The sequence below is a fragment of the Equus caballus genome, chromosome 23 (assembly GCF_041296265.1).
Source record: "Equus caballus isolate H_3958 breed thoroughbred chromosome 23, TB-T2T, whole genome shotgun sequence".
Taxonomy (NCBI): domain Eukaryota; kingdom Metazoa; phylum Chordata; class Mammalia; order Perissodactyla; family Equidae; genus Equus; species Equus caballus.
The window spans coordinates 28,366,553-28,380,116 of NC_091706.1; the positions used below are offsets into that span (position 1 = coordinate 28,366,553).

General features: G+C 42.0%; 1 protein-coding gene across 3 annotated transcripts in view; it reads right to left on the reverse strand.

Moving 5' to 3' along the window:
• The window catches only part of PCSK5 (proprotein convertase subtilisin/kexin type 5), a 436,446-nt gene that overhangs the window by 99,684 nt on the left and 323,198 nt on the right, over nt 1–13,564 (reverse strand). For all 3 annotated transcript variants that reach the window (XM_005604948.4, XM_014735411.3, XM_070248444.1), the window contains exons 22-24: nt 7,891–8,027; nt 3,027–3,233; nt 1,859–1,927 (exon numbers count right to left, since the gene is read on the reverse strand). In XM_005604948.4, the coding sequence (XP_005605005.1) occupies nt 1,859–1,927; nt 3,027–3,233; nt 7,891–8,027 (413 nt within the window). The remainder of the gene's footprint in view (nt 1–1,858; nt 1,928–3,026; nt 3,234–7,890; nt 8,028–13,564) is intronic.

Below are 13,564 nucleotides of genomic sequence, written 5' to 3' on the forward strand. Positions count from 1 at the left end.
TGGAATTCACTTTCCAGTGGTTACACCTCTGTCTCATCTTCAGCCGGGTCAGCTAAGGGAAAGGTGGGCACAGTGCAGATCCCTAGTGATCATGGTTGTCAGCGTTCCCACCTCCATGCCAAGATCCTCACTGATCCTCAATGAGTCCACACACATTCCTACATCTCTTTAAACCTGAAGGTCAAAATCTCAGGTTTAAGGTTTTACAGACAGACAGACAGACACACACACACACACACACACATCTCCGTGATGCACAAAGATGCTAGCATGGACATACAACCCACAATAACAAAGGTGCAAAAGGAGAGCACAAAAATTAGCTGAGATGTGAAACCTAATGGGCAAGTGTGGTCTGAAATGGGCAAAAAGGGAAATCAAGAGAGTGAAAACATTGATCCTTGTTCCCTGCTAGAAAGAACACCTCCTATTGCTTCACGAGAGACACTGGAATTTGCCTATCTTTTAAATTTTAGTGCTTTTATTACTTCTGTTTAGGTCTATTTTTGCTTCCCAGAAAATTAGCAATTTTATCCTCAAATCTCTGATTCCAAATGTTACCTGTTTCTTAAGTGCAACTTCATTATTATGTTTTATTTTCCAGTAATATATGCCTCAATTCATAGTGGAGGACAATGGGGGAATGGTATTCAAGCTCCTAAAAACTCTATTTTGTAGTTACAGACATTGTAGAAAATATATCTTTTCCATTTAAGACAGAGAGAGATGGTGACAACCCTCAGATAAATTATAATTCATGTACAATATTTAAGAATTAAGGAAATCCATTAAGTAAAGTCAATAAAATGTTCAATTAGCCCTGGCACAGTCTAACCCCTTGCAATTTCATGAGTGTTTCCTGAAACATTGGCTTTGTTGGCAGCTTGTTAGAAATGCAAATTCTCAGTCCCCACCCTAGACCCATGAATCAGAATCTGCATTTTAATAAATCCCCAATACGATTTGTGTGCACAATAAAGTTTTAGAAGCATGGATTAACCAACCACAGGGCTTCAGGAAAACTCCATGAAGAGAAATTATTCCATCCATCTTTAATTTAGGTTAGTTTCCTTCCAAAGATCCACAGACCCAAGTGCTAATTATTTTCAATATCTAGCCGAAATTTACATTAACCTACATTCTGGGAACTTGGTGGCCTCCCTAGTTTTCATTTAATGTCCAATCCAATGGTGCTGTGTGCTACAGACTGTCCCTCTCACCCCCTCCACAGGAGAACCATAAATGTGAGAAGGGAAGAAAGGAAGAGCCAATGGTTTGATTTAGAGAATTACATGGAAGACTGACACGTGCTTTTCATTGTTTGATAGGGATTTCAAACTGTACTATCACCATATTGCTTCCTTCTCAAATGACTGTTTTAGTTTCCAAGCAATAGATCATTTTTGCAAAGAAAAGTTCCCAATCTCCTGACAAGCTTTTGTGTTTCACATACTGAGTTAGAGTAATTAGACATTTCTTTGCTTGAGTTTATTTCTCTCCCACCATTGATCATCTTCAAATTTGTCACCTTGAGAAGCTAAGGAGAGGCTGAGTCCCAGGCACCCTGAAACATGTTGCTATAGGTATCCCCTGCCAACTAGCTAACAGCCAGAGGAAAAGATGTCCTTTCCTAAACTTGAGTTTCACTGGGTCAAGTGACCTATCCATTGTCTCAAAAGGGACAGTCTCTCACTGTGACCTTGTTTGAATAGGAGTGAGCCTACTTAATGGATGTTGATGATGACACTGATGGTGACAACAATGACAAAAGTTCCTACTGAAGCAGTGACAGCATGAGGATGTGCGGAAAAGGATACAGCTATTTCAAGTTTTTGAGTAATAAAGGAAGATGACATACCCAAGCTGCACCCCAGGCATCCTTCTTCACAAGGCACGCATTCTTCATAGTCTGGGTCTTGGACTTCACCTATATAGTGAGAGGAGTGGAAAACACAATTAATTTTAACTGAGTGGAGACACATGAATTGCTATGAATATATGTGGGTGCATAGCTTATTTTCAGGCAAATCATAGAGGAATTATGAAACCCAAAACTATCCTTGAGAATATACATATCACGCATGTTTTTATCTCCTTCTATTAATTTAATAGATTGAATCAGTTTGGGTACAAATAGAACAAAGTTGGACTCTGCCATGCAACTACTTTTGAAGTCAAGCTGGTAGATTTTATTTATTAAATAAATTCTGCTTCTGGGAATACGGACTTGGGTATATAAATGATGAAGCTCTGTCTCTTTTTATCAGTCCTCTTAAACACTTTTTTAAAAAGTTTTAAATCCTACAATACATTATTAGACATTAAGAAGAAAAAGGAATGAATGTATTAATTACTCTAGAAACATCTGGGAGCTCTCTTCAGCACCAGATCAGGCATAATTCTGATACAGAGTAGAAAAAGTCTGCAAGATTCTTATATGGGAGATAACAAAAGCTGTAAGTGCTGTTTTTTAATCTTCCTCTTCCCATATAAGATAAGGAACTGGGCAATAACAATAACACATGTGATTCACAGAACATTTTAATATTTCCAAGTAGCTTTAGGAAGGCTGATTTTAAGTGGCTTCTCACAGAAACCATCTTGGTGCTATACTCTCCCTTTCACAAATGAAGAAACGAAGGCATGAAGAAATTAGATTAATTTTGCTCAGGGTCTCATACTAGTAATTCGGAAAGAGAAAATTGTTGACCAGGACTTTTGGATTCTAATGTAATTTTCTCTCCACTATACCCTGCCCACAAACCCTGCACTCAAGATCACTTTCTATGTGATTAGCTGCATCCCTGTGTCCTTGGATTGTGTCTGGGGGAACCCCAAGAAAAGCTGTGTGGGGGAAGAAAGAGGGGCAGCTTTCACTGTCCCCACTTGACATATAGAGTCACACAAAGTCATCCCCAGATGCCGACATTAAAGCCAGAAAGGCAATTCCAGTCTCCGGGACATCCAGGGGTACAGCTCCTCATGCCGCCTCCTGGTACAGGGCAGTGGCCCCAGAGCAGCCTTACCTGGTCCACACTCTACCTTCTGGCAGGTGTGGTTGGTGGGCACCATGAAGTAGCCGCTCACGCATTGTGTGCAGATGTGTGCGCTGTGGCAAAGCTCACAGTTGTCTGGGCAAGGCAGGCAGGCATGCCCCTTGGCAGGGTAGTGGCCCGCTGGGCAGCTCTCCCAACACTCCCCCTGGTACAGGAAGCGCTCCTGGCCATGCTTATCTGAACACACAGAGGGGCAAGCAAAAGAGGGAAAATGTACCACATTAACCATGAAGCTAATATAACCTCAGATGTTTTATTTTAAAAAGATATAACCGAGTGCTTTGTCTCCAAGGGGACCAGGAGCATAAGAATGGATTTAATGAAAAGTACAATATCTTTATACTTGTAGTTGAAAAGTTTTGCTTGTAGGAAATCATTTTCCAATATTTTGTATATAAGTGAATAGCAACTACTATCTGGGATGTCACTGCAAAAGCACCTACCATGCTTTGTGGACAACTCAAGTCAGAATGTGGGGAACTTTCCCAAGGGCTCCTTTCCATGTCTGTGGAAGCTAGCAGACTTAGGGGCTACAGAGATCCCATGAGAATAAACAAATGATTGCTAACAGACACGTTTTTATGACAGCGCTATCTTTTAGAATGATTTTGAATTCTGTTATCAAAATCGCTCGCTTGTGTAACCATCTAATTGGCACAGCTGCCAATTCCTATAACGACAGCCTACTGAAGCGTGAGACCAAGCACACCTCTCTGACTCCTGAAAGTTCCTGAGCCTCTGTCAACATTGGACTCTACGAGGAAAGAATCAGCGGTACCCCGCCGTGGGAGACTATGGGAATTTGTTCCTGGAAGGAATGGAAAATGCTAATCAATTACAAACTATCACAAATAATGAAAAAGGATTATGATCAGTTACAAATATATATATATATATACACATGTATATAAACAGGATTAAAATAGATGCACCTAGAGGTCTCTGACCCCCACCCTGCTGGAGATTTTGTTCGTGCCAGCTGTGTTTAGGGTATACATCTTCTTCAGGTCTCTCAGGTGCCCCTGCCTCTGAAGAGCAGCCCATCTGTGTTACCCGAAATGACTGGGGTCCAGTGTTCACTCAGCACGTGACCTACCACATGAAGATCCAGAACCACTGAACTTCAAGATATAAGGCTGCTGAATTTGTGGATAAAGATAGTACTAACCCCATGTTTCAAGTGTAGAAACTGAAAGTCAGTATAATATTAGATCCAACCCCATGAAATTGCCAACATTTGACTATTTTTTTTGCCCATAAACTTGGTGCTCTCAAATGGTCTAACCTAATGTTTCTTATTTAATTAAAGCCCTAGTTCAAATATAACTTAAAGAGCACACCCTTGGATTATGGCTCTGAAGCTACCTCTTTTCTGTTTGTGATTTCATGCTGGAAGTCTGCTGGTTCCATGGGACAGAGAAAATAAAGAGGGCTTCCATAGAGGTGGGAGGAACAGTGTCTGCTGTCTCCAAGCTTGACTTAAAAGAGCATTATCCTCTAAGGGAAGGAGAGTGTTGGAAGGATGTAATGTGCATTTGGGGGTTTTACAGCTGTAGGTCAATGTTGTGGAGCACAAAACCCTGATTTGGTGGAACCTGGAGTCTCAGAAACCCACAGAGGATCAACCTTCCAAGTTGTGTTCTTCTCAGGCACTTTATGGAACCCTAGAAAAACTCATTTGCACCAAGACTCATTCAGAAAGGATCCTGTCTTTCAGAGGGCAAACTTCTTAGCCGTAGGTAGGAAGATCTGAGGGAGAGCAGGGAGAAGCTTCCCCCCTCCTCCATCCAGCAGTCACACCTTTACATGACATCAACTCAGGCTGCAGAGGCTGGGGGCAGCTTGGCCTATAGTGAGTTCTAAGTGCATATTTGGTGAGTGAATGAATGACTTTCTGCGAGCGAGTGAATTAATATTTGGCAATGTTCTTACTTTTCCAACATGTCCAACTGGATCAACAATCTTAAAAATTAATAATGATGGGTTCAGATATCAGACGAAGTGTTCTCCAATCCATTTTTATCTTTCAGCTATGGCTTTATTAGTTGGACCCCTTTAGGTATTATAATTTGGATTTGAAGGACAGAAATTTGAAGGGTCTTGGTCTTTAAAATACACCAACCCTGCAAAAGGAGGTCGTTTATATGCCTTGACTATGGCCCACTTTTCCTACAGATTTAATCCAGGATTACACCAAGATTTGGTCATATCCTAATAGCCTGAGGAGTATGGCAGCTCACTCAGTTTTGGCTGATAATTTGGACACCCCATTGATTTAAATACCATGCATAAGTTTTTGACTACTTGCCCAGATTTTGGAATTTAAATTATTGTAATGATCTGAAGGAGACGCTGGTTCTAGTAGAAGAAGGGTTGATATTTTTATTAGGTGCCAACTCTTCCATGTGATAATATGAGACAAGAGTTAAAATGTAAAGAACTCCAAAAGAGGTTCAGGTTGGATTTCATTTATAGTGAAGAGTAATTAACCATTTTCAGAGAATTTCTTGGCAGCTGCTTTTGTTAGAAGAGAAGGCAGACCAATGTGAAGACCTCAGATGTCTGCAGGAGGAAAGGAAGGATGAGGGTGGAAGGCATGAGCGGAAAAGGATTGCTGGAAGGGATGAAGGAAAGAAAGGCTGAGGGACTCTGAAAGTAAATTTGAAGCTTACTTCACCCTTTTGCTTACTGTAGTGTTATGTGATTGGTAAAATTTAGCTTTGGTAGAGGATAAATCTGGAAGAGAATTTAGAGCGAATCTTCACCAACATTATTGGAGAGCTGCATTTCCAAAAGAATTCAGACCTAAATCTTAACAAAATGACAATTAAGCAAGGGGCAACATTTCTACAAACTGATGGAAGAGGCTTACGGGTGTAGAAGGGACTCCCTAGTCTTTTCCAGAGGATTCCCAGCCTTTTATTAAAGCCTGTTGATGTGGAACTACATCCATTCAATCCTCCAGTTTCTTTAGCCCTGTCGCATGTATTATAGCTGTGCTAATACATAAACTAGGACATCGTTCTCTTAATAGGAGAGACCCTGCTAATCAGAGCTTCTCAATGACACCCTCTCCAGGAAGCCTCCTCTGCTCACTACAGCTGAAAGTGATGTTTCTTCTCTGACCTGCAGCTGGATTCCTGCTATCCATTTGGTCTTTAATGTCTTCTTGTTTTATAACATGAGGACACACCCCTCCTTCAGACTGTAAACTCCTTGAAGCAAGTATCATGCTATCATTTATTGCATTTTCCATGGCAACTACGTATAGTAACTTGTACATGGAAGGGGCACAATAAATTTTTGTGAAGATAATGGATTAAACACATACTTTCCAACAGAAAATACAGAAGAATTATCAAAACATTTTATGTGTGGATTGGTCCAACTGGTTGTGGGATGCCTAGAACATTTCAGACATTTGTTTAGCATCCAAGCTATTCCTTAATTTTGTACTACGGATGAAGATGTAGTGTGTTCTAAATGTGAAAGAGATTTTGGATGCCGCGTTGTCTATGCTCCCTTTTTTTACAAACAGGGAGAGACAGAAAGAGGTGAAGTGACTGGTTTATTATTCAAATGCCCACAGGAGCAAGCAGGTACAAGCAATAACAGTAGTAACAGCGATAATAAGAAGAATAGATAAGAGTGCTTCCTATGTGCCCGGTCCTGTTCTAAGTGCTTTACTATTTTATCTCATTTAACTTTCATAATAATCCTAAGAGGAGGCAATCATCATCATCATCTTACAGATGAGGAAAGGAACAGAATGAACAGGCTAGAGATATTTGACATAGATATACTTTGTTTACATAAGAAACTTTTAATTTATGCAAAGAAATGTGTTATCTCCCATTTTTCTGCAAATGCATGACACTCTCAATTTGTTCTTCACTTTTTTGGTTTTATTATAAGAAAGAATAAAGATAAATAATTCTCTCCCACCAGAAAAACCATGTAAGCATCACGGCCATGGTAACTAACAGCCTCAGGATCTGTGAGACAACTGGGAGTGGTGGGTACTATGGAGAAATGGAAAGCAGCCTCCTCTGATCTCCATTCAACCATTTGGAGAATGTAGGCCCAGTGTTGTCAGATCTTCCAAGTTTTCAAGAGAAACAGAAAACTCAGGTTTTATTTGAAATTTTCCAATTTGTAAGTTTGGTTCAAATTTTAAAAATATCACGTAGTTCAAATAAAATGTGACTCTGTCCCACATGAAGTCAAAGTGGAGGACAGGCATGTGAAGGGATGCTGGAGAGGAGTCAAGGGTCAGACCACAGAGGACCTTTGAGATCACGGAATATAATGCAATGACAGCAGAAACTTTTAGAGTTGTTAACACTAGGACAGAAAAGGTCATATTTGTGTTTTGAAACTATTACTTTGTTCCCACAGGGCTCTGACAACTTCTAAATGGCATAGCTCAGGGCTGAGGAGACACTGTCACAGACTCTATTAAGATATTTCTCTTAAAGACTGAACGAGTCTGCCTTAATTTCCTGGCTTTTCACTTTTACCTCAACCAGTCTTAGCTTTACTGTCTACTTTGTGTCTGCATCATGTTTGCCCACCCTTTCTTTCTCTTTCTCTAGAAAGACATCTCTTAGCTTCTCTGCATCTCCTCGGGGGCAGCGAGTCTGTGTCCACAATAACGTGAACTTGTATCCTGACAACAGGCAGAAACGTCAAGGTTGTACACACTCTCTAATGGACAGCTGTCTAATCTCAAGCCCTCGTCCCCAGAGATGAAGCTTCTGAGTCAAACAAAATACGCTTCAGCGGGAAAACAGGTTTGAACAAGGAAGGACGAGCGAGCAGCAGACTCCCTCACCGACTCCACAGGAGGTGCAGTTGGAAGGCTCGTTTCCTCGGCATTCTCGGCAGGTGTAGTGGCATGGATGGCATTGGCTCTTAAATTCAAATTTGCCTGGGGGACAGTTCAAAATGCAGCGGCCATCATCAAAAATCCTAGAGGAAAAGCAGACTTTTAGAGTTTGTAAGGGTGACTTTCTGGAATAATCTTAAGTATAGAACATGTGGTGTTCGTGTTTTGCTGCACAGACTTGGTTTCATTGTTCCAGAAACAAGGGGAATGTCTGGGACTGATCATCGTAGAACGTGTGGAATATTAGTCACATACCCATCCTTGCCCTGAGGTTTGGACCCAACAGCAGGCCTGCCAGTAACTGGCTGGGGATGTAGTCTTGATTCTGCTTCCAAACAAGCTAACTGGTGCCTGCAGGGATTAAATCCATATTGTAGGCCCCAGCCAAACCCAGCCAATGGTCAGATGGAGGTCTTGACCTTTTAAGACACTGAATGGGCTTTTTTTTTTTTTTTTGGTGAGGAAGAATGGCCCTGAGCTAACATCTGTTGCCAATCTTCCTCTTTTTGCTTGAGGAAGATTGTCATGAGCTAACATCTGTGCCGATCTTCCTCTATTTTGTACGTGGGATGCCACCACTGCATGGCTTGATGAGTGGTGTGTAGGTGTGCACCCAGGATCTGAACCTATGAACCCTGGGCTGCCGAAGCTGAGTGCATGAACTTAATCACTATGCCAGCCCCCGAATGGGCTTTTGAATCCAGGGGCCTTGGAGAAAATACCCTTCTTTTAGTTGTCAGCATACCCATACTTCACAAGGGAAATGTCGACTCCAAGGGCTCTTGAAGTAGTTTAGGTGCTACTTATAAACTTGGCCTGTGCGTGTGGCAAGTAATCAGTGAACTCTGATTTTGAGCGTCATTTTTGCAAGTGTTTCCTGATGTACCACAGTCTCTCTTTTCTGACCGTGTTTGCAATCAACTACAAGGACACTGCAGATAAATTAGCATTTGGGCTTCTAAAACTTTTGATTTTATACACATACAATATCTATCATAATGCCATTGTTAATATTTTCATAGTTTTGCTTCTTTTTTTCCCTTGCAAACTAACCCCAAGAGCAAATGAGACTAAGTAAATTGTATCCAAGAACTTTGCTCAGAAAAATGCAAACTCTTTGCCAAGTGCAAGAGTCAGATAGGTAATGTGAATAGATGAAGTGAGCTGGGGTCTGCACCCCCACAATTCCTAATTCAGTGGGTCTTGGGGGCAGAGAGCTGAGAATTTGGATTTTTGACAAATTCCTGGGTGATGCTCATGCTGTCGATCTAGAGAACACACTTTGAGAACCGCTGTTCCACCTTCTGTTCGCTGACAGTCTAGATTACTGTGGAATTCGCGAAATTATTCCTAAGTAATGCAGGTGGTGCCAAATTGGTGTCTTCTTTAGAATAGTAGTTATTGTATCAGTTCTGAAGTTAATTGAGCATGTAGTACACACGTGCCCCCGAGGGCATACTGCCGGCATCCTGGCCTGGGAGAGCTGAGGCCTGCAGACAAAGGCAGGGCTTCCTTCTCTCTCTCCCACCTCTCTCCACTCAGGCCCGACATCACATGGAAGGCAGGTGTGGGCTTTGCACAGCTTGCTCCTGGCGTGGCACTGGCTTGTCTAAATCCCACTGTTTCCAGAGCTGGGGCCAGCCCTAAACTGGGGAAAGGCATCTTAATTCCAGGTTTGGACGAAATTGGGGTGGGGGCAAGGCATCTTGAAGGGTGTGTTGCTTAGGTCTTCCATCTCCTTCCCACCCTGAAAGTCTGTGTCGTTTGCATCTGCTGGAAACAGAATGGGGTTAAAGCCAACAACACAAGACAAAAGGCCACCTCTTCTTGGCATCTCAGCCCCTCAGGTTCTGGTCACCACACCCAGCACTCCTGGAGCAAACAATCCCTTTGGCCCACTGCAGAGCATGGAGTCCCAGCCCTAAAGAGACACACGCCCATCTGGTTGTCCACGTCAAAACAGATCCCTGCGCCACGGCGGATAATGAGATGACTTTGCGTCCAGCCCAGACTTTTCGCTGATGGCGCTAATGCCAACAGGGAATATCCCGGCCGCACCCTGGCTCTGGTTTCTGAGCTAGAAGACTTTTCAAGGAATAATTGGGATGTGGCTAGTTAAAAAACAAAAACAAAACAAAAGCCTCTTTAAGAAAAACTGCGTAAGAGCTTTCTGAGGTTTTTAAACAAGGAAGCTCCTCGTAGCTCTGCTGAAAAGGAGAATGGGGCATGTTTACTTGTGAGGGTTCGTTTTCTTACTAAATTCAGTCGGAAAGGAATGGAAAGTACAACATCATTTTGTTATTTATAGAAATAGATGACAGATTGGTTTAGAGGGAAATTATTTCTCTTGAGAAAGGCGATCTAATACCCTCAAGGATGGGAACCATTTAAAACCATCCAGAAATTGGGGGTGTGTCAGGGTGAAACAGATTTTGTAATACCGCCATGCTTATGTAGCAAAGGGGCCGCCTTTCTTACTTGAGTGCCTGATTTTAAAGAAGTACAAGCACATAAGTGTGCTTTATTTAAACACCTCCCTTCACTTCTACACTAAGGAAAACCTGGGTGACATACCCAGTTTTCGTAAGAACATGATTCTTTCTAAAGATCAAAAGATAGGGAAACCAGTCAAGCTTAAGTGAAGGCACTGAATTATATTATTCCCTTCACCCCCTTCCATCCGCCTCAAGAAAAATTGCCAAGGAACTTGAAGAAAAGTACCACTTCGAGTGGCATGGATTTCCACGAACACTAACAAACCTTCCCTACTGGAAGAGGATAGATCCCTTGCTCTGGGCTTCAGGGGACTGATGAAAATTTTCTTTAAAGACGACTCAAGCCATCTCTGGGCCCACCTGTCTTCCAATTTGTGGATTTCTGAGACACTCGGGCAAGCTAATCTCTACAGGAGAAGCACTTCTCTCCTCAAGGCACCCGTGCTCTTGGCATTTTCATAAGCAGCGAACCATTCCGCCTCCAACGGGGCTCATGAAAAGGAAGAAAGTGGCAGAACCAAGTGCTAAAGAGCTGGGCAGAGGTGCTTTTCTTGACATTGGCGCTGAATATTCCAGGAACCCCAGGCTGTGTGTGATGTGAACTGGACTGGAAGAGATGGCACGTCAGGGTTAGCTGGTACTTTGTGCTGGTAGTTGGTTTGGCCCACCTAAAGTCATCACAAGGCCACTTAATGTAATTTCTTGGTACATTAAAATGTTGTAACAGAATGAAATCTGGCGAAAAGTCTTTTTTCCTGAATTCATCAAAACAGATCAAATAAAACATTTGAGGGTGGGTCAGAACAGAGGGACATTTTAAAAGTTTTTAATTAGGTCGTTGAGTCTGTAACTCCTTTAGGACTGAATCGGGAAGTTATGAGGACCGCAGCATTGCAGAGTATACGGGTTAGCTGTGGCAAAGGGGGCACATAATTCTTCCAAGTTTTCAATCATCTTTAAGGAGCTAAACCCAAGGGTGTATGCAAATGTACAAGGAAAAATGGAAGATGAAGAGAGGGCTTTTAAAATTTTGACTTCTTTTACAACAATTTCAGGGTAAATTTTTTTTTTATTTTATGATGGAAAAATTTAAACATATATACAAGACCATCCCCATGTATTCATCACTCAATTTCAACAGTTATCGACACATGGCTACTCTTATTTCAGCTGTATCTCCATTAATTTACTGCTCTACAATATTGTTTTGAGACAAACCTATAAGTTAAATGTTAACATTCCTCTCCCAGGTAGAAACTCCTTTAGGGATGATCTTTACTCTACCAAGACTAGAGATATCCGAAGGTTTGAGAATAGGAAGAAACTCAGAGAGACCCACTCTCCTGGTTATTATCCATCTCCCCTCACCCCTTACTCTGCCCCAGGTCCATTTCCACCATTCTCTTTCGTGCTGGGTCCTGGAGGTGTGCCCACTTGGGACTGTAGCTCCAAGCTCACTTTGCTCACTTGTAAGTTGTGTTTCCCGTTGGCCTCTAGTTAGTTTCAGACAAGGGGAAACACCAGCAGGAGATCTGAGGGAGGGAGGAGAGAGATGCTGGGGTATTTATTCCTCCCAGAGCCACAACTCTGCTTCCTCCTTCCACGGTTCGGGAGGGGCTGTCTCCTACCGCTCCAGTTTCTGTCAGGCATCCCTGCTTCTACGGTTGAAGCTTTTGCTTCAGGTCTAGGGCGTTAAAGCCACCCCACTATGCTTGTCCCTGAGTGCTTCACCATCCCTTGTCTTTGCCCTCCTGAGTCACCTGTAAGAATTTCTGGACCTTGCACCTAACTCAGACCTGACATCAAGCAGGTGCTCAACACTGTCTTGAATGGATCCAATTCCACTGAAGAAAGTACTAAGGAAAAGACTTTGCTGCCCTTTCAAGAACTAATAAGTCAACATGACCATCTTTCAAAATAGTTTCTTTCTCCTCATTTTCTCGGCCCTGTTCCAGGAAAATGCAGATAATCAGGGAAGAGAGATGGGGAAAGAAGTGGAGTGCTCAGGAAGATGAGAAGAAAATTATTCTTGGGGAACAAGATTTCCTTAGGAGGACACTCTGGTTCGAGATCCACATATATGCTTTTCTTTCTTCAAAATCTAAAGGACTACTTAAACAAGTTAAACTACCTAAATAGCCCAGAAAGTGTACCTCTGATCCTGTACCAATGGGCTTAAATTCTTTTAAATGGCCATTTATGGTAGTAAAATATTTTTCTCACTTCTGCTGAGCCTGCTGAGTAAAATATTTTTCTCACTTCTGCAATGTCCTTTGAATGATGGTAGCTGCCTTATTAAACAAATGCTAAGATATTCCCTTAATTCAAAGATATCCAAACACACAAAGGGATTTGATTGTTGTTATGATGAGGTGTTAGAGGAGAAACAGAATCCACTTTTGGAATGCTCTCTGTTTCTAATAGTATGCTCTGAAGCTGCTTTAAAACAAATTCAATATTTAAAGGCACAGATATTGGACCCAGCTCAGTGGCATAGAGGTTAAATTTACATGCAATCTGCTTCAGCAGCCTGGGGTTTGTGGGTTCGGATCCTGGGCACAGCCCTACACATTATGCCATCTCATCAAGACGACCTGATGCCTACTCATTAAGACGTGCTGTGGCAGTGTCCCACAGACAAAATAGAAGAAGATTGGCAACAGATGTTAGCTCAAGGCCATTCTTCCTCACCAAATAAATAAATAAATAAAGGCATAGATATCTTAAAGAGACGCTTGGAAAATGTTATCACGGTTAGCATTGACAATTTTTAAGACTGTTCATTTGCGTCTTTTCTTCCTTCCTTCTTTCTTTCTCTTTCTGAGGGAGCCATTTGGAAAGCCAAGCCCCAGATATTGATCACAGACCTTATCAAGTTCAATAAAACACACATTTATTGAATTATTACTATGTGTTGATCACCGTGGAGGAATAAAGAGACAAATTCCTTCTCAGGATATTACAGTCCTGAGGAAGAATTAGATGAAATGACTGTTGTGCAAGGCAAAGGGAACAACCATCCTAGAGATTGACCTGCCACTGGAGCAGCCATGTCATACTGGTCTGGGGGGAGACCCTGCTTCCCATGTATTTAGCAGAGCAGTGACGAGGCCATTCATTCAAAC